The following is a 21,166-nucleotide window of genomic DNA, read 5'->3' as shown; positions in this document are numbered from 1 at the left end:
AGGCCTGCGATGGTCTGGCGACCTGTCCAGGGTGTACCCCGCCTCTCACCCAGTGACAGCTGGGATAGGCTCCAGCACCCATGCGACCCTCCAGACCCTCCAAGCAGTTACAGGAAAAGGAATGAATGAATAAATGAACATTTATAAGACAATGACAATGATGGACAGACTGACAACTCCAAAACATCCTCCACAACTGTCGCTGGTGAGGAGTCATAAAAACATGTCAGCTGGGAGTGATAACATTTCTGCTGTGGTGTGAGTGTCATTTGTTTCAGAAGTTCAACTCTTGAGTAAGCACAATGAAGGTGTTTGCATTCCCTCCTTAAAACACATCAACAGCAGGAGGCCAGGCTATGCACATCTTTGACTTACCATTTGCAATGTTGCATCACCAGGCTAACAAAGTTCAAGTACAGTTCAACTAGCAACAAAGAGCACTAAATCCTGGAATGGAAATTTAAAGGAACATTTACTTTTTATGTTACTTTTATATAACTATTTGATCATTTTTGGCATATTTTTATTTATTTATTTATCTGACAGGGACAGTGCGCATTAATGAACATCTTATTCAAACAGCAAATGACGTGAATATGCCGGATTATAGCAACAATGCTAATCTGCATCCTCAGTCACTAGGCAGGTAACATAAAAACATGACAATACATAGGACAGAACAATAGATCACAATAAGAGCACATCACAAGACAATACATTACAAAGAAAATAAAAGTCAATGGTTACAAGACTGGTTTGCTTTCAACCACTGCTTGAAGTAAGTTTTGAAAGTTTGTAATGTGGGACACTCCCTTATGGAAAGTGGAAGACTGTTCCAGATCTTACTGGCCTTTACAAACGCCGCACATTACCATCTTTGCCCTCATGTCTTCTCCCGTGCACAGATGATGGTCAAACACATGAGATACATATGATAGTAAGGGGTGTGGGTCCACGGTTCCCTCACTAATTTGTTCCATATTTTAAGGACAGTTCCGTCTTGTGGGGCTCAAATTCCTCTCTTTGGGTTTGGGCTTGTTAGGAACAACCAGAAGGGGGCAGATGAGTCTTAGCTTTAAATGTATCATTCCCAGTGCTGCACTAAAGTCATTTCCCTTTTCCTCCCGATTTTTGTTCCTGATGTTTAATCTGAGCACCGCGAGGTTTTACTTATCTGCTGCACAGTGCTACACATATCCGAACTTCAGTGCATTCCATTTGCATACGTGCAAAAGTCAAATAAAGCAGCAATTCAGAGTGTTTGCATGTTAGATTATCCACTTAACACAAGAGCGCTCAACTAATATACTTGGGGAGGTAAACACGGTGTTTGTCGTGCAAACAGAGTTAATTGTTAATACACACTCATGATGACTCAGAGTATTATACTCCTGGCATGCGTACCCAGCAAAGGGTGGCCTTTTATTAACTGCTGGGGAAATATACCAGCTGCTTAGGGTAAGAAGCACTATGGACTGGAGTCATGCTGCTGTTAAGTCGTGCCAATTGTGCTTCAAGTCCTGCAGGACTTATAAGTTCTCATTGTTCTCATTGTCCATCTAATGACACAAAGAGGCTGACTCACACATGACACAGTTTGCTTTTCAGTCATCACTCTCTCTCACTCTCCCTCTGTTGGGAAAACGTCTCAAGAGAAGCAGTGAATTACTTTCGTGGGCCTTCCATGAGAAATGCATGAGGGGATTGCAGGGGCTCCATATATGGATGTTTTTATTAAATCCTGATTCGTGTTGTCAAGTGCGGTGCCAGTGTCAGGACTTCCTCCTCCGTTTTTTCTTTATCCCTCAGAGGTATTTTCCACCAGAATGCACTTTGTGTCCAGTTTACAGCTCCATTGGCACCTCCTCCTGCTCTGATCCTTACTGCGTTTGACTGCTCCCCACTCAGCAGACATAAAAAGCAGATTTAAGCAGCACGAAGGGGAAAATCGGACAAACCCGTGGAGCGGTTTTCTCTCCCACTCTTCGCACGCCTGTGCGTAAAAAGCCTCGAGTCTGGCGCTGATGAGATAGCCAGAGAGGAGCCAGACCAGGAAGTTGGGAGGAGGGACCAGTGACAGTGGCGTGGTGTGCGCGGAGAAGGGAGTTTATATTGGATTCTCCTGACGCCTCAAGCGCTGTAGAATCGGAGGATCTCTTTAGTCTTGATTGAGTAATCTAAGCGGTAATGCGCGCTTCAGGGGGCGCAGGACTTCAGAGACTCCGTGTGTCAGCTCGGTTTTGACACGCTGCCTTTTTTCAGGAAAGCTACACACCTTTGCTGTCAATGCCAGCGCAGGTAGAGGATCCCGGAAGAACTCGTTGTGCAGGTTGTTTGCACAGCCTTTAGTTTTATTTCAAAGAGCGTGAACATCGATGGACTTGTTTGCCTTCCTCAAAAAGTAGTTATCCTCTCCCCCCCCCCTCCGAGTGGTTCATTGAAGCGAACGAACTAAACGAAAATGACGGAACCGTGGAAGAAGAAGCTCTACGTGCTGATGGATGTGCTGTGCGTTTTAGTTGGTAAGTTGTGGACGCAAGAGTCCTGAACTGTACGTCAGCAGTATCTGCTCCTTGTGTCTTAGATAGACTTAGATAAACTTTATTCATCCACAATTGAAACTGCTTGCTCGTCTGTCTACGAGCTGCACTCCTGTGTTGTCAGCAGGGATTATAAGTCATATATTTGTGGTGACAGCAGCTCCTAGTTAAGAGTTCAGTGTGTTTGGGTGTTTTGCAGCCATGACAGCAATTTAGGAACTTGTTTAATAACATTGTTTATTTGTACATTAATGCATTAATGTGACGTTATGAATCAGACTGAGGGTCATCTGTTTACCAGCTGTTTTATACCACTTTCCTTTTTTTTTTTTTTAATTGGCAAATGTAGGAGCTGAGTTTCCACACTCTGGTTTAACCCTCAAAGAGAGCAGCCTGTTTCTTTTTTTTTTTTTTTTTTACCAGCGCCTGAGTATTGTCCAAGCTGAAAACATGAAAATGCAGCAGGGCATAACTTCCTTCTCATCCTCTTCCTCCCACGCTGCATGCCCGCCGCCACAAACTTTTTGCAGGACTTATGCAGAGCCTCAGGAAGCTGAATGTTTGTTTATGGAAATTCGATATGCGTGTGTGTGTGTGTGTGCCCCGCTTATTCCTCAGTCTCTTCAATATTTTGTCTGCCAGGAATCCTCTGAAGAATGTTCCCGCTTCCTGCACACAGTGCACTTTTTGACATATGACTTCCACTTGTGCTGCACAGGGCTGTTGTTTTGCACTCTTCTTCACGAGTTTTCAAAGTTTCATTTTTTTCCGGCTTTCTTTTCCACTGCTGCAGGAACTAGAGGACATCCTCACTGTATTGCTTCTCGTCTCCTGCTCTATTTGGACAATGAATAAATAATGAAACATTTAAAAATGAAAAATTAATCGTATTAATGCACACTGATAATAGCCGTCAACATTTGAGTACATAGGATATGTTATATGGAGGACCAGGTATTGCCAAATGGTTTTGAAGTCATCCATTTATTGATATTTAATGGGCCAGGTTAGCAGGACTTGATAAAAGGTAACAGTTTTGCAAGTTGATTTACTCATCAGTATGCACATAGATGAAATTACTTTATGTTTAAATAGTTCAAAGATTTGTTAAATAATTAATAATATTAGGAATCCTATTTAAAAAATAGATTTAAAAAACATAGAATAAGTAGCAGTTGCATCTTTTAAAAATTACATAAATGAACGTTTAATTCGCAGCACATGGCAGTTGTGGTCCTCCATAGAAACAGTGATAACAACAAATGTGAGGAAGCCTTCCCCCGAGACTCTTGGAAGACTGGTGGTGGTGATAATGTTTGTATGTGGAATGTACCACTGTGGTGGGACACCGGTTTTCCGTGTCAGTGCCACAAGCCCAACACAGGCGTGTGTTGCGTAATGGTCTGGTGCTTGGCAGCACGTTCAACCCTTGTTGTGTCTGCACCGGCGTGATGTTCTTTCAGGCCCCCGCTCCCCACCTCCTGTTTTTCCAGAGAGCTTAGGGTTTTTGTTTTTTTCTTTCTATCAGTGGACGCATCCACAGACTGCAGACCTTGATAAGCCTTCACCATGTCGCTGTCACAAGCCTGGGATTAACGTCTGGGTAGGGCTGGTTGGCCCTTTTTGGATGGCTGCATCCCACCCTTCCTCTCCTTACGCCGTTGCCACCCACGTCACTCACCCAAATAATCATCAAGTCAACCCCAAGCTTATGTGAGGTTGCCCCAGCCATGTAATAACTACATGACGGAGCTTGTAATTATGTGGACCATTAGCCTGTATGGAAACAGAGTTTTAAGTCGGGTTTATGTCTGCATTCTGCGTCTATTTACATTTCCTCTAGTAAACCCAGCTAATCTGCTCGCTGCTATTTAACCGAACCATTCTTTTTTATCTTCCCTACACTCCCCAGCCTTTAAATATTCATCATTGCTTCGCCTCGCTTGCTTCTGTGTTGCATCAACCATCTTTTGTTATCCACACAGTAACAAATATTCAACCTTGGCCTCTGTGGATAAGAGACAATCAGGAGGATTCTGAAATTCAACAAGTCTCTTTATAGTTTTCAACAGGCCACAGTGAGATTTGAACGTCCCCTGTAAAACAGTAAATTACAGTGCCTTATAATGATGAGTCAGTGAGGTTACTGAACCTGTTCTAAGAGGTCGGCTGCACCACAAATGCAACATCTATCTAGTCATAGTAGTAGTGTCTTCAGTGAATGTGCCACGCTTGTCAACCTTTGATAAGCTGCGTTTTCATAACAGATGTCACCTGGTCATGGTACAGAGACCTTCGCGGTAGATAGGATTAAGAAATCCAAAGGCCAAATTAAACCAACCCGTACAATCAGACAGCAATTTCTTTTGGCATGCTCCCTTTCACTCAGCCACACCCTGCCCTGCCCAGGTCAGACTAACAACAGCCGCCGTCATATGCATGGATGTGCCTCCTTTTATTTTTTTACGACGCAGTTACTGAACTACTTAATGAAGGAACTGGCTGCAAAATGGCAACCCAAGAATCCAGTCTGATCCGTTGTGAGGGACATTTGATATCTGCCTTGTTCTTGAATTTGTGGTTCATTGTGAGCTCTTGGCGTTCTCTCTCCGGCATATCCTCCCCCTCTCACTGTGTACGTCGACACTCAGTCAGCACAAATAGATGGTGGGTGTTGGCTCAGAGCACACAGGGAGGGGAGCCCAGGTTTTAACCCCTTCCTGCCCGAGGCTCGTTTTCATTCGCGCGGCCCTGCAGGTGTAGTGAGTTGTGTAGGAGTTGGAGGAGGAGTCACGACTCGTATTACTGTATGACTCAGGCGCTGCTGTGAATTAACACGATGTGATAAATACTCCCCGCATTCGCGTGCTAAATGGTCTTGAGGTGCACTCTGTGTGACCAGTGACCAACCTGTTGTGTTTAAAGTCACTCTTATATATATATATATCTTGAATTACGCACATACAGACACACGTTTGCTTGGCTATCTTTCTCAGGGCATTCATTGACATAACGTATTCCCTAGCGCATATCCTAAACATAACTCTAACCCTAATCCCAGAACATAGCCTGATGCCTCAAGCTGCCCTGTGAAAAATAAACCAAATCTCCTCTGTTCAGTAGTAGTTTATACTCTGAATACTCTGATATAAAAATGCCACAAAGGTTTTCTAGTGTAAGCAGAAGAACCAGTTTCATTTTAGTTTGTATACACCTCTTTCCTAGAAAGATGACACTGGGTTATAGTATTTTATCCATTTGTGTTCTATTGTATTTGTGAGTTTGTCGGTGTAGACCAGCTGTTAAATGTCAACATTTTCTCAGCATTTTATTTTCACCAAATAACACTGGAAACAGTGGAGCCCCGGCCGGCTCCCAGATTCCCACAAAAGGAAACCATCAGTGAGTTGCTACGAATTTCCTTGCATTATTTTCATCGCATTAAACCGCGGTTACGTGCATGCGTCCGTGTTCACGTCCTGTGCTTTGCCCTCGATGCGTGCCGGTTTGTTGCCGAGGCCGTGCCACAGCATCTCCGGGGAGCTGGGCCTCTCATGTGGTTTTGTTGGGAAGACTGATTGTCCCGAGTTCTCAGAGAAAAGCAGCGAGGATGCTTGATGGGAATGGTTTTTCCTCTGGAGGGCCGTGTCATGGAAACTGAAGCCCTTTTCGCACGCAGGCTCGTCCCACTGGTGCATGCCGCATGGACCCGGTTTCTTTCTTGTTGTTGTGGTTGCTGTTTCTAATAATTGCTGCGATGCACGTGTGGTTGTGGAATCGCAAGTATTTGGTGTGATGGTTTTGATTAGTCATCAAAGCAAATGAGGATCATTTGTCATGGTAGCACATTATATCTGAGACTTTAAAGCCGTAGGCCACAAAAGACGACAGCAAAGAACTACAAATGAAACAAACATGAGGTAATGGGGTGAATTGTAATCTGAGGCAAATTTGTTAATTGCAATAATTACGAGATATTTGTGTCATTGGCAAAGGAAGCATGCTGTTTTTCCTCCACCTCTTTTTTTTTTTTTGAGTTGTACGGACAGCCAATATTTCTTAATGGGTTTTTTTACTCGCTAGATCATTAGGATATAGGTGTCATTGTTGGTTATCCTGGCAGGTAACTGGCCAATGTAAAGGGATGTCAGTGCTTTATTAAGTATGAAGGGTAATAACTGTTTAATGTGGTGCTAAATAAATGTTCAGCAGGGTTAGGGTACTTGTATTCTTCGTGGTTAAGTCAGAAAGAAAATAAATTAAGCACGAGAAGCACCTTGCAGCTGGTGAAAGGACCTGAATTAAAATAATTCAGGAATGTGTAAGCTTCGGAAATTCTTTCTGGGCATTCTTGCCCTGCGTGGGCTAAATATGAGGTGACGGGGCAAGCTTCCAGGAAGGTTCAGAAAGTTGGTGGTAGCATAATAGGGAGTTGCTGAAACAAGCAGCTGAATTGACTGTTGTCAGTAAAGTTGGGGAGAGGGAACGTTTCCAGCAGCTGCAATGCTTCACAAGCCTGGTGTAGCCAGACTCAGCTCTTATCGAGATGACTGATAACATTGGGACTTGTTTATGTGGTGTTTCAACCGATACAGAGAAAAAATACCTCTGCGCGCAGTTGGATAGCCTCACGGCCATCAGAGCCGTTTTGTTGTAGACAAATTCAAATCACGTGCATGACTACATCTCTGTTACCCGCCCAAACGATTTGATTGGCCCTGCAGATCTTTGTCAGTGCGTAATAAGCTCCCAACGGAGAGACACCAGACCAACTATCACTCCAGGCTAATAGTTTACAGCAGACAGAAGCACTTAGCACGTGTGAAATAGTTATATTCTCTCTGCGCTTTTGTCGCAGTTAAACGCATATTTTTTACCTCAGAAGATGATATTTTATCCTGCATCCCAAGCTAGATGGTAAGAAGACAGCACACATTTGCCAATAAATAAGGTCCCTGTAAAATATCTGTCATAGTTAAATGAATTTGGTCAAACAAAACCAGAGCAGTGCACATCAGACTGACTTTTAACTTCACCCACAGACCTTCCTGGTTTAGGTTTAAACCTGTGTGGCCAGCCTCTTGTGATCCCTTCCAAAACCAAAACTCTTTGATCACCGACCCAGATTTAGCTGCCCTCCCACCGCTCGCACAACCTCGTCCGCCGCCCCGTCTCCTTCTGCTCTGCTTGAAGCTAAGCACGCGTGAACGACGGACGGGGCAAAAAACAGTGGGATTAAAAAGAATGGGCCGCAGCGGCAGCAGGATTTGGTGTGACTGGCGAAGTTGGGCGTTCCTCGTGTGAATTAGAATTCCAGAGGCCAACGGCGGCAGGGGTTGAAGGCTCAGCACATACCTTCCACATTAGTCAGCTAGGGGTGAGACAGTCAGAGAGAAGGAGCGTTTAGTTGTTGTGTAGCTGCTGACTGACCTTTAAAGAACTAGGGCATCTTTGTGTGTTTGAATTAAAAGGAAGAAACAAAAGAGGGAAGTGAGGGAAGGACAAAAGTGAAATCTCTGAACTTAAACTTAAAAAAAAAAAAGCTCTGTCCCCGAGATGAAAACCATGACAGATGAAAAATAAAGCTGAAAGAAAATATGAGATGAATCAAGAACCGTCAACAGAAGGAAAATCTGGATAAAAATACAAAAAACAGAGGGAATTACAGAAGAAGAAAAAAAACAACTTCCTGAGTGACCTTCATGCTGAAAAGGCAGGAAACGAGAGTGGAGGAAATTAGTTGAAGGGGCAAATGTTCCAGCTGTGACCCTGAAGGAAAGCTTTAGACGAAGCAGGGCAGCCCGGGGCCATGAGAACTCGTGCCTCGCGCCGCAGACACAGACTTTACACACCTTGAAACGATGCAAAATGAAAACCCCGGCTGTATGTTTTTCAGATTGGGGAAAATAATTGTCCCTCCGCGTGGTTTTGCAGGTGCACCAGGCCAAGTAGGTGTGAGGTACGCTCGAACCGCTGCCACGACTTCCAGATGACCGTTGCAGTTTGACTCGAGGTGTCAGCCTTTTTTTTTTTTTTTTTTTTTTTTTTAAAGAGTGGGAAAACAGAGTAGACAAAGAAGAAATGGGAAAGGAAGAGAAACAACTAGACAGAGTGGATGTGACAAGCCTAGAATCTCAGCCCCAGAGTGCGATTGTGGTCCAAATGGTCCTGGATAATTGCACATCTGCCAGCTAAATAAAGCATCACCCACTGAGGCCTGTATATTTACAACAGAGGGAGAAGTGTGTGGGAGGACGCGGCGATCAAGAGAGTGACAGGCAGAAAGACGGGAGGTTGCAGAGAGAAGAATGAACGACTTTGAATGAGAGAGAAAACCAGAATGGAGGATGTGATTCACCAGTGGTGGGGAGAAAAAAAAATAAAAAATGAAGGAAAGAGGGCAAATCTCTCTGCACACTGAAATCTTTGTTTGTCGGCGGGGTGTCAATTAATGCAAAAGTCTTCCGTCATGCTCTTGTGACCGGTGCTATATTCTTCATATCATCTTGGCACACAGACACATTCATGGTCACTTTATAGTGCACTCATACTCATTTCAGCAGGGGGGGAGAAACCAAGGTGACTCTGCGTATGAATGCTAACTTGCGGTCCGGTAAATGAAACCTTCAAAAGATTGAACCAAAGCCTCTAAAGTTGGCCTTTCTCAATCTGAGACAGGAAGACTGCATCCTCCAACTTCAAACCCTCTCCCATTAGGGGCTCAGGCTGGAGGTTTCTGACTGGCAGCTGGAGATTAGCTTCCTGGCCACAATCCAAACTGGCAGCATATTCATTCCTCAATTCACTGAAGCAGGTGTCTACAAAGAAGAGGAAAAAGTACCTCCAGCCTCTGTGTCTTCACCTCCATATATATAAGTTGTTTAGGATTTTCTCGACAGAAGGATCTGCCATGGATGTCTGAGTTCAGCCCGAGTCGGAGACACTGCTCGGCCTTTAACCGGAGGCTGCTCTGGAGCAGTGTCAATTTGGGTTGTGGGATTGTCTCGTGGTATGCCGGAGGCCTATTTTCTGTGCCGACGGGTCTATTTTTGTCTGCGAGCTGTGCATGTGTCTGCTTTTCGAGAGACTGGCTGGTTTGTTTCTCGCAGATATTATCCACAGGGGCCCGCTCATGAGACGCGCTCGCATGCGCACCTCGGGGCGCAGCGTTCGTTAACCCATGACAGCGATGCAGGATCTCCGCGTCATTTTATTTCAGCCTTCTCATTTCCACCCGAACTCGGCTGAATCAGCTCATCATGTGCTAATGCAGAAATGAAAAATGACAGCATTTCATTTTTTTTTTTTTTTTTGCAAGTCAGGGGAGGTTTATTTAAGGCCAGGTGTCCTGACTTCATTCCGCCCATAAACTGTGTGGCAAACTTCATGTTTGGTTATCCAAAAAACGTTTAAAAAAAAAGGCAACTGGACTTGAGAAGACGTTTCACCACTCATCCATCCGAGTTTTTGGATATACCAAGACCTGGATGACTGAGAACCTTCACAGACTTCATGTTTGGTTAAGATGATTTAACAAGCATAAAAACCATTAGCATGTGGCCTACTTAAATGTACATGGTAGTCAGCAATACAATGTTAATGATGGACAAGCAAAAGTAATTTAGCCTTCAGTGGGCTTGCTAGTTGCCGGTGCTGCTGGCACTTCACTTTGAAGCCGTTCCCTCAATTTTTCTCCCACTTTGCTGTGATTAATGGCCCCGCTCTGCCAAGTGTTAAAAGCTTCATAAAACAGTTTGCTGTAACAGCACAATACCGTTCAGCTGCTATAAAGAGACATTCACCAGTCTGCATTAAGTAAATAAACATGCCCCTGACGTACACAAGGTTACAACTTAATTATTATATTGGTTAGTATCTAGTCTGACAAATATTTCCCTTCTAGTTGAGCTTGCAGTTCCACTTTGTTTTCCGTGTTGATTTTAATACAAAGTCAGCATGAGAAGTTGGTGTTGGCGGGCATAATGAGTGGAAACAGATTTCATACTTGCCCTGTTTCTCCTTCAGCTGTAATGACGGCAAACCGTGGATTCTGCCCCTCGGCTCCAAGGAAGGACAACATTTGTTTTCATGTCAAGCAATGCAAACACTGACATGTTATTTTTTCGAAAAAGTTTTAAGACTTTGGACGTGCTGCGTTAATCTCGCTCACAAATACTGTGTGCTGGAAAATATTTTTGAGAATTTGGTGGCTGTTGAGAGTTCAAAAGCTCCTACTAGTCTTTTTTTTTTTTTACAGAGTACGTCAGAAAATCAGAGTCGCAGTCAAAATAATAACCCCTGTAATGACACTCTCACGGCATGGCTCTGTTTGATTCGAGTCCAAACCTTTGTCACTGGCTTAGGAGGAGAAGGAAAGCAGCAGTTTGCTTCTTGACACTTGGCTCCACTCTCGCCAGCTGGAAGCAGGATGCAGGATGCAGATGCAGAAGCTGCCACCCAAAAGCCACATCAGTAAATCCGTATCGGGCTGCTCCCCTGTTGGTGCCCGGAGACAGGATGCTAGTTAAATACAAGCGACTTACCAAGAAACTCTGCATTGTGCTGTGGTTGTCACGAACAGGATTTTGTGGAAAATAAGAGGAAAATATGTGGAATAAGACTTAATAGGTCACCACATCCTAACGTGGCTGGTGGATGTGCGCAGCTCATGTGATGAATGGTGGGAATCTGCAGCATATGGGCAGATGTCATCCAGCTGCTGCGTGCACAGCTTTTGGGGGGGGGGGGGGGGGGTGCTGTAGATGCACTGAGCAGGTGTTGGCTCCTGAATTTTCTTCTTAGCTCTAAAATTAGTCAGATGCATGTGGTTACTGCTTGTATTGATAATGTTTTGTGCATTATCTGGCGTTGGATGCTAGTTATATTAGCTTGTCAGATAGACTTGTCTGATAACATCGGTTAAAGTTCAAGAGACGTAAAACACTGGTTTAATAACGTGAATTGTAAAAAAAAAAAAAAAAAAAAGTGGATCAAAGGTGTCATGGATTAAGAGTGTCGCCACCTTGGCTGTATCTGACGCCACCTGACTCCCAGTTAATGCACAAATGGGGAAAAAGGAGGAGCTGAGAAGGAGACTCCTAGATGGCAACACCTGTAATTATGCATAACCATAAACAAATCTTAAGCAAAGCTTTTAGACCGGTACAGTTGTTGTAGACATGATTATTTCTTTTGTATGTCTATGGCTTTTGGATCAAGCCTCAAGTGGCCTTTCTAGGACCTGCAGTTTTTGGCCTTAGCTGCTTATTTAATAAGTGTGGTGGTGGTAATCTTTCTCTGAGTCAGAACTTAATGCTCGCTGGCTAATGTTTACAAGAAGTTTTGCAATTCAAGTTTCAGTTTGTGCAGCATAGAAGTGATGAGACCTGTCTGGAAACTTCTATGGCTGCCTGGGCAGAAGCATTTTTTACAAAACATGCTGTTTTGAATTTGATGAGAAGCATGATTCCTCCCTTTATTACATATTGTGAGAAGATTATTTTTTGACGTATGAATGCCATGTTTAAGTTAGTTGCTATCTCCGTTTGAGATTTTCCCTTCCTTCCTTCCTTATTTGTCTTTCCTAAACCCTGCTCCTCCAAGGTCGGGTTACCAGAAGTCGATGTGCAATGGTGTTTATCCAATTGGGCTCTATTGTTTATTCAGCTCTCTGCACAAAGCTTCTATTTTGTTGCCGTCTTTCCTCACTGAGTCAGTACGACTCTTTGTCTTCATAGTGTCTGTGGACAGCATGTGTGCAACTGGCATGTCACTAAACAATAACCTCACTCATTTCATGCAACTTTTATACGATGTCAGACGGGAACAATACGTGCTATTGCACATCTGTCACCTGAGTCGGCTTTTGTGGTATTGTTTAGTCACACCAGTGTCTGGCTTTGGGGATTCTCCCCTACAAACTTAGAGTTTAGTGTCACAAAATGTCTCTAAATGTGTTCTGTCAGTCTTCACGCATTTGAATTAGACTGCTCCAAATCCGTCATGAGAGGTGGAATTAAATGCGGCGCTACAGAGTGTTCACCTCAGCTGAATCCCGATCCACCTTCCAGTTGTATATTTTCTTTCAGTCTCAGTCTTCGTGGTCTCTCATCAGTCAGTTTCGCTGGAAGTCCTCCTGGAATTATGTCAGCTGCAGGTATTTCTTGAAAGAGTGGGAGGGGCTGCGCTGCTCATTTACACAGAAATGTAATACTGTTGGTGAGTGCACTTTCCAGATCCGTACAGTGCTGTTTTTCTTGCGTTTAGCTTGCAGCTGCTGGGCATTTCCATAGTGGCCTTTCTGCGTGTTATCGTGGTGGTGGATATCAGGGTGGAGAGTGCATTCCTTTCTAGGTCTGCAACCCGTGATTATTTTCTGCAGTTTGTCATTTAATCATTGACTACTCAATGGACATCCGAAATAAAGACTCACTGGAGGATGCCGGAGCCCAGATTTGTGTCCTCTCTTCTGACAAACATCCTCCAGAATTTACAGTGACATGTAATTAAGTAAATAAAACCAATAAAATTTGCAATTTTTGTCTTGTTAATCAAAATTGTGTCTGGTGCTAAAGAGCCCAAGGCTGGAAGAGATGAGTCCATTCTCCCGACATACTTTTTGCATCTTCCTTAAGCTCACTGCTCTTGATCGAATCCTGCGACATTGTCCGTAGTCTCATAGTTTTAGAGAAACAACATTTATAACATCAAAGTCTTGTTCGCATGTGTGTTGGAGAGAGAGGAAAGCCTCTATGTGTGTGTGTGTGTGTTTTTGGGGGGATTGTTGTTTCGGGACATCTCAAGGACATCACTGTTGCCTTCAGGGAGCCCTAAGCAGCTATATTTGGTCTTATTTTCGCACGCAGCCGCATCCTTCAAAAGCGTCAGCACAAGCCGTGTATGTGTATGTGTGTGTTGTGACTGCAGTGAGTTGTGTACAGTCTCGTAAGTGTTTATACACTCAGGGGTATGTGTGTGATGTGTGATTTTACATGTGCCGCCGTATATAAAATCTATTTTCCGCTGTTTGTTTTTGTAATTCCTCGCTGCGCATTTCATTTAACTACCAAATGTTTTTCTTTTTTTTTTTTCTTCCTTCTGGGTTGTTTCCATCACTGACCCAGGACGCTGTGAGAGAGAGAGAGAGAGAGAGAGAGAGAGAGAGAGAAAACAATTTAGCTGTTCTTAGGAAAACATTTTCACTTACCGACTTAGGAAGTGATGTAATGTCTGAAATCCTGCAGAAAAACAGACAAATATGTTACATGGGTTTTTTTTTTTTAACTGTTATCTGTTCTGTTCTTAGATCAACCCAATCATTTATCTAATTTCTCCAAATATAGCCAATAACCTAATATGTTTGTTTTCGCTCCAGCCGCACTGCCCTCCATCATCATGGCCGTCGTGTACAAGCCGTATCAAAGGGGGATTTACTGTGACGATGAAAGCATCAAGTACCCCCTGAAGCCGGACACCATCACCCATAGCATGCTGGCGGCCGTCACCATCTCCTGCACCGTCGTCATTGTGAGTGCTGCAGGACGTTTTATTTCTCCTCACATCCGTTGGCTTTTGATACGGTTAAAATCCAAATCGTGGAACAGTTACAGGGCATGACTCATTTAACAACATCCTGTGCTGTTTTCTTAATTCATACGTTTAGGAAGTGAGTGTTGCTGTGTGAGCTGGAAAAGCTGTTTTCTCGCAATGAGGCAAAAAAACTGGAAAGAAATGAAATGTTCACTTTTTGTTTTCTTTCCTCAGATCTCCTCTGGAGAGGCCTACCTGGTCTACAGCAAACGGATTTATTCTAATTCAAACTTTAACCAGTACGTAGCTGCGCTCTACAAGGTTGTGGGAACTTTTTTGTTCGGCGCATGCGCCAGCCAGTCGCTGACTGACCTTGCCAAATTCACCATTGGCCGCCCGAGACCGAACTTCATGGCCGTGTGCGCCCCGAGGGTCTGCACGGGGTACATGCCACAGATCAACTGCACCGGCAAGCCTCAGGATGTCACCGAGTCCAGGTGGGAGGAAATGAATTCTGTATGCACTTTGTTTGGGACATGAACGTCTTGTGTGTGGCGCAGTTACATTTCGTTCGTCGTCTTTTTCCTCCAGATTGTCCTTCTACTCTGGTCACTCCTCTTTTGGAATGTACTGCATGCTCTTCCTAGCGGTAAGTGCAACAAATGACAAAATCTCCAGTCCCCAGATAGACTCATCTGACAACATGGTCAGGCTTTCAGATCTTTGCTCAAGGGCTAATTGTTGAGAAGGAGAAAAGTCCCATAGAGCCAGTTTTTTTTTCCCGCTGTGGTCATGAAAGGGAAAGACAAGACTACAGAGGAAGACTGTGGATAGTGAGAGAAATAATCTGGATGCCTCTGCAGACTTTTTCCCGGCAATGATGAAGGCAAAGCGAGTGCTGTGTTCTTTCTCCAGGCCTGTCCAGTTCATTACGCCTGGCCTCGTCTCTTTGTGTTAAAAGCCAGGGCCCCGGCGCCACGGAACAAGTTCCAAGCAAAGCAGCCTCTTTCTGTTGAGAGAAAAGACGCATAATCTCCAATGTCCATTCCTGTCAGTGGCTCGGCGCGCACACTCTCAATTTTGCCAGGCAAATACTACAGACAAAGGAAGCCAGGCTGTGATATCCAGCCTGTGTCCTGTTGGCTGCCTAGCAAAAGTGTTGAGAGAGAGAGAGAGTGTGGCTGCGTGGCAGGGGGACTGCGGTGTGATGCCAATGTTTGCACCTTCAGCGGCAGTCCAGCAGAAGCTCAAGGAAGTTTGTTCTGTTGCCAGTTTAATCATTTTTTCAGTAAAAAATTCTGTTTCATAACATAATAGACATAAATTAGGTTCCTAGTCAACACCTTTTTAGATTCAAATCCAATTTGACACTTTCCAGCTACTGTTTTTGTGCACAAGAGACACAAAATCACCTTCCAAAATATTATGCTTCTGTTATTAGTGTTTGGACCAAGACCGCATGAACAGCCTAACCAGATATCACCATATGTTGTCTAGCTAAGCAAATGTAGAGATGGCAGAAATTTGACTGCTGTACTGCCCTGTATCATGTCACTGCAAACAGAGAGTGGCCCAGACATCAGTTGTATTACACTTTAATAACTCCTTTTTGGTTTGATAGTCTCTTTGCGGTCCAAGATTTGCTAACGGCGTATTTTTCGCTCTGTTTCCCACTACAGCTTTACGTGCAGGCAAGACTGGCGGCTAAGTGGGCCAGACTTCTCCGGCCCACCATCCAATTCTTCCTGGTGGCCTTCGCGGTGTATGTGGGTTACACCCGGGTTTCTGATTACAAGCACCACTGGAGCGACGTGCTGGTGGGCCTGCTGCAGGGAGCGCTTGTTGCTGCACTGAATGTGAGTCGCCAGGACGACGTGTTTCAAAGAAAACACTGCAACAGTCAGTGATTCCTACATGAAACTTCCATGTGACAGTCAACATTTCCACCCAGGGAAACTTCTAGGATCTTACATAAAGTCCCTAGTTTATTAAAACACAAGTGACTGGTCAAAGTTTTATAAATTTGCTTAAGCTTTAACCCTCGACATCGTCTACTTTTAGCCAAGACACATGTCAAAAATTAAATCTTTAAAGCTTTCCATGTGGGCAACATTTTTCAAGACATCTCCTTTGCTGTGAAGTAGATCCAGGATCCTACCTGATGGCATCTTAACTTTGAATGTTACCCCTGTGGTTTCTAACTTTTGCAAAAGCAAACATGGGTGGGACTCTGCAAATCATTAAAATGACTTTTAATGGAAATCTTGCTGTTAGCGATACTCCCTTCCAAGGAGAACAGCCCCGATGAAACCACATATCAGCATTATTTAATTTTCGGATTTAAAATCTGCATAGACAGGAAATGTGAGGAAAGTGAACCGTGTCAGCGCCGTTGTGTGTCCTGATGCAAACCCACAAGCTCACACCTGGCAGGTCTCATTCTCCTCACTTCGTCCAGCTGGGCTTCTTTATTGTTTGGCCACTTCCCTGTTTTGATTGAACCACTGTGAGCTCTGCCTTGTGGAAATTCTTGAGTGGTGTGTGAGTGAGTGAGTGTGTGTGTGTGTCTCCATGTATGATTAATTGGGATGTGAGCCCGCGCCTTTGGCCTTCGCAGTGCTGTGTGCAATTAGAGACCCTCCTGGGCATAGTGTTTTATGACCTACGAGGGCTGTACCTGCTCTCTGTGTGTTCCTCTCAGATGTGTGTTAGTTTGTCAGTGTTGGTGTGTCATTTACCAGCTGTGCACAGACTTCTCCAGACATATGTAATCACAGTTTCCAGCCCTGCCCTTACCTCCACTGTATCCCTTACATGTTTACGCTCCGATCTCTGTGGGAAAAATATTCCCTTAGTGACCGACTGCTTTGCCTGTTTCTCTCGTCTTTTCCTGTACAGGTGCGGTTTGTGTCAGATTTCTTCAAGAAGCGCCCTCCGCGTTGCACAAGGCAGGACACAGCCGATAGCGAAGAGGCAGAGAGGAAACCCAGCATTCAGATTGCAGACTCTGAGCACAGCAACCATTACAACTACCACCACACTCCGGGCACTGTGTGAAAGGGGACTGACGCTTTGGGGAAAAAAAAAGGCTGCAGCCTGCAGACCTCAAATCTGTGTGATAATCCAGCGGTTTTGAGCTTCTTTGTGTAGCCAGCAGTGTTTAGTTCCCTGGGTCATCTGCTGTCCTGACTCTGTAGGCTGCCTCCTATCCTAGAACTGTTAAATTCTGCAATCAGCTCTTCGTATTTATGTCTGATAGGAGCAAAGCAAGGGATCTGGTCTATGACTTTCAGCCTCCACTCCCCCAGCTGCCTTCCTCTGTGTCAACCACTCACACCCTGCATGCTCCACTGGACTGACTGAGGGCGGCTGCATCTCATCGTCAGGTGCCTAAGCCCCCCCTCTCAAAGACACCATGACCTCCTTTTCTCCAGCGAGAGAGAAAGGAAATTGTTTTTAAGACATCATTATTGATGTTAAAGTGTATATGCTTAAAGCTGCATTAAGCAAAAGACTCAACAAAGCTGCAATGTGCTATTTTCTTATTAAATGCTTTAGGCCAGCGTTTTAGCAAACACGGTGCGCACAACAGAAAAAGAGAAACATGGGGCACATCGTCCCGAGAAGTGTCTCTGTCTTTGGTATAATACGTGTTCCACTTTCTTTACTCATCACTTAAATATATATATATATAATGGGTTGCGAGGTTAAAAGTTCACCTGCATGAAGTGATAACGTTTACAACACATACACACATCTGAGATAGGAACTATCTGTTGTTGCTTCACACTGTGATCAGCAACTCTTTCACGTTCACCCCAGGTTGGTTATTTCATTCATATACCGCTTAATGGAGCTTTAACACTTTTTTTTGTTTCGTGTCTAATTTCTTTTATGTAGAGAACAACATTTTCCCGCAGTGATTAAAGAAAAGCAAGAAGGTTTGGGGCGAGAATGTTTAGGAATGTCGGTGAAGACCAAGGTTTTGAGGTTGAGCTTCGTTGGCAGTGCACCTTAAAACGTCTGTTGCACAATTCACAGCGGGTTGGCTAATATTCTTCATGAGTCATCGCGGTAGTAAAAAGCCCCTAAAAAGCTAAAAGTTCAGCTGCGGACCATCCGAAAAGGAGTCGTACACCGGCTTTATTTCCATGTCAAACAAGAACATTTCTTAACTGCCATACAAACAGGCCTGGTTGTGTATTATAGCAAACAACATGACCTTTTTAAAGTGAGTATACAGGTTCCTGGTTACTCAGTAATTTAATGAACCCTGGTACTGTTTGATTTCAACTCCCATTTCTTAGTCATATTGGCAACCTTTACTGTGACCAGTGCCAGTTGATATAAAGTCAGGTAAACGCATTGAGTCTTAAACTTTGTAGAATGGCTTTATGTACAGGCTGGCTCAAATTAACCTTCAGCAAGGGCTCTGCTTTTCTAAAATGTAAGCATTTGATTGTGGCGTTTATGATTTATATTTCCCCTGTGTGAACCGGGCTGCAGAGGTAGAAATCATCGATGCGAATGTCTTCTAATCTCTGTTGAGCTTTATGTGTAATACCACTACTATATTAAGATATCTGGCCTTTATGTTGTTTTCCTTTTTTTTTCTCCTCTCTTTCGTTGTATAGTTCTATTTCACGCACAGTAATCAAAGAAGGATGAGACAACCGTTTTGAAAATGGTGTTTAATTTATTTTAAAAAGATCTTTATTTACGAGGTTGGAAATACCAGCTGGTGAGGTTTGTTTTGTGCAATCACCCCTGCTTGCCACTATGAGCCACGATTACTGTATCTACTAATGCTATGAGACATGTTTCAAGTTTTGTGAAGGATGTGTGTGTATTCATATATACAAGGTTGTATGTTTTTACTTCACGTGTAGGTAAGTTTTAATTTCACCTGTACAGTGTGCTTTGGCCCGTTCCTTCTCAGACTGGTGCCGGTTGGAGTTGCCACAAAAAAGGATCCAATTCCCGGGCCAAACATAAGCCAGATGCCTTGGCAGGGCTTTTAAAGGGCTGTTGTAATGATAAAGAGTTACATACCCAACTGTGTTTTTGAACCTTGTAACAGTCCTCTGTTCCCACTTCAAAAAGATTTGCCTGTGTTCCTTTTCCCCTTCCTGTGTCGATAGACGGGGTTAATTTGTGGATAAGGTCTCCTGTGCAATTCTCGTACACCATGCAGAACCCTGGAGGACTGACAGTACATCAGACAGACCACAAACCTGATAGGCTAGGGGCTAGGCATAGACGGGAACACAGAGGGAATCTCACCTGGTAGTGATTGGGAGGCCTGTGACTGAAGAAAGGAGGGGTACAAAAGGGGGGGAGGGGGGGAGTGTTGGGTATTCCATGGAGGAGCTTGGTCCCCGAGGTCTTGCACACACCGAAAACACACATTTACAGCAAGAAACAGCTGGAACTGGTTGCAATGAAGTGCTGCGCGAGCCCCCTTTCCTGCTCCTTACATCTAAATCATCTGTGTATTACACAGTCGGACCAATGGCACAAGTGAGGATGTAGATATATGGGGTCTGATCGCTCTTCAGCTTTTTGGAAACCAGTGTTCCCAGCTTTTCATGTGGCCACACGTGTTTTTAGGCGTTTTTTTATTTTTCTGGTTTAGTATTTTAAAATGATTTTTTTTTTGTTTGTTTATTTGTTTCATATGTCAACTTCTGGCTGTGGTTCCTGTTGCTTTGTTTTATAGATTACATCTGTAGCCTTCAAACCAGAGATTTTTTAATAAAGATATCATCCACTTTCAGATCTACAGTTTTCTAGATATTTTTTTTTAATATATGTGACGATGTTGGGGGTGGCACAGTGGTGAGGTGGTTAGCATTGATGCCTCACTGCGAGAAGGTCCTGGGTTCGAATCCATGGGCCGATTGGGCCTTTCTGTGTGGAGTTTGCATGTGTCTGCATGGCTTCTCTCTGGGTACTCTGGCTTCCTCCCACCGTCCAAAGACATGCTCATTAGGTTAATTGGTGATTCTAAATTGGCCGTAGGTGTGCATGTGAGTGTGAATGGTTGTCTGTCTCTCTGTGTTAGCCCTGTGATAGACTGGTGACCTGTCCAGGGTGTACCCAGCCTCTTGCCCGATGACAGTAGATGACAGCGGACCCCGCGACCCTTCACAGGAACAAGCGGTTACAGAAGATGAATGAATGAATGACTGGGATTGGGATAGGATTACACCAGACTCTGTAAATATATATAAAATTTTATGTCAAGTGATGGAGAAAGGAGCATTTCCCTTTTTGGGCAACAGAGACTAGAGAAATCTTTTAAAGGAAATATAATAAACTATGTCATTGCAACATGAAGATAGCAAGATGTTCTTGGCAGGAACGCTGTAATCTTGGTTGCAAGCAATTATTCATTGGGATGCTGGGAAATAAAGGTCAGAAGGTCAATGCATTTCAGTTTCGTAACAAGCCATTCAAGGTCCCGCTGGTATCATGCGGATTTCTTTGAAAATGGTTAAATAAAACTTCCAGGATTACAAATAACATCTGCTACAAGAAACCAAGACCAAGTTGGGATGTCCAAAATTAAAAAAAAACAAAAAAAACAAAAAACAACAGGTTTTAGGATATTTATAGATTTGTTGCAGTAATCTTAGTAAAAAAAAAAAAAAAAAACTAAATGCCCTTCCAAAGATAATGTTGGTGTTATTTGGGGCAGACAGGATTATTTTAGAATCTATTTATAAGAAAAGGGAAAGAAAATGCACACCAATAATATTTGTGTGAAAATGGAAACTAGTGTTTGCGACTGAATGCCAGAATGGGTGTTGTCTGAAATATGAATAATCTGATGTTTAACAATGTAGTGCTAACACAGAGAGATAATCACTTTTTGTGTGTACAGAAATCAGTTTGTTTGTTCTTTCTTATGAATGGTGAGTTATTAATGTCCCACACAACATTTTGGCAGTAATTTTGTCACTGTTGATATTTCATTTCTGTGAAGGATGAAGTGACACAAACGACCACGTCAAATGATCACACGAGGCCACAGAAGCAGATTAATGACTACAGTTGCGCGTGTTGACGTGAGCACATGGTTTGACATGCCTGCA

General features: G+C 43.7%; 1 protein-coding gene across 1 annotated transcript; it reads left to right on the top strand.

Annotated features, from left to right (window-relative positions):
* Positions 1-1,898: 1,898 nt before the first annotated feature.
* plpp2b (phospholipid phosphatase 2b) lies at positions 1,899-19,845 on the top strand. The gene is made up of 6 exons (XM_084548498.1): positions 1,899-2,522; positions 13,915-14,066; positions 14,304-14,566; positions 14,661-14,718; positions 15,749-15,925; positions 16,968-19,845. Exons 1-6 carry the CDS (start codon positions 2,462-2,464, stop codon positions 17,124-17,126), a joined length of 870 nt encoding a protein of 289 aa, XP_084404624.1. The 5' UTR covers positions 1,899-2,461; the 3' UTR covers positions 17,127-19,845.
* The last annotated feature ends 1,321 nt before the right edge of the window (positions 19,846-21,166 follow it).

This window comes from Chelon labrosus (genome assembly GCF_963514085.1).
Source record: "Chelon labrosus genome assembly, chromosome: 7".
NCBI classification, from domain to species: Eukaryota; Metazoa; Chordata; class Actinopteri; order Mugiliformes; family Mugilidae; genus Chelon; species Chelon labrosus.
This window is presented reverse-complemented; position numbering and strand designations above follow the sequence as displayed.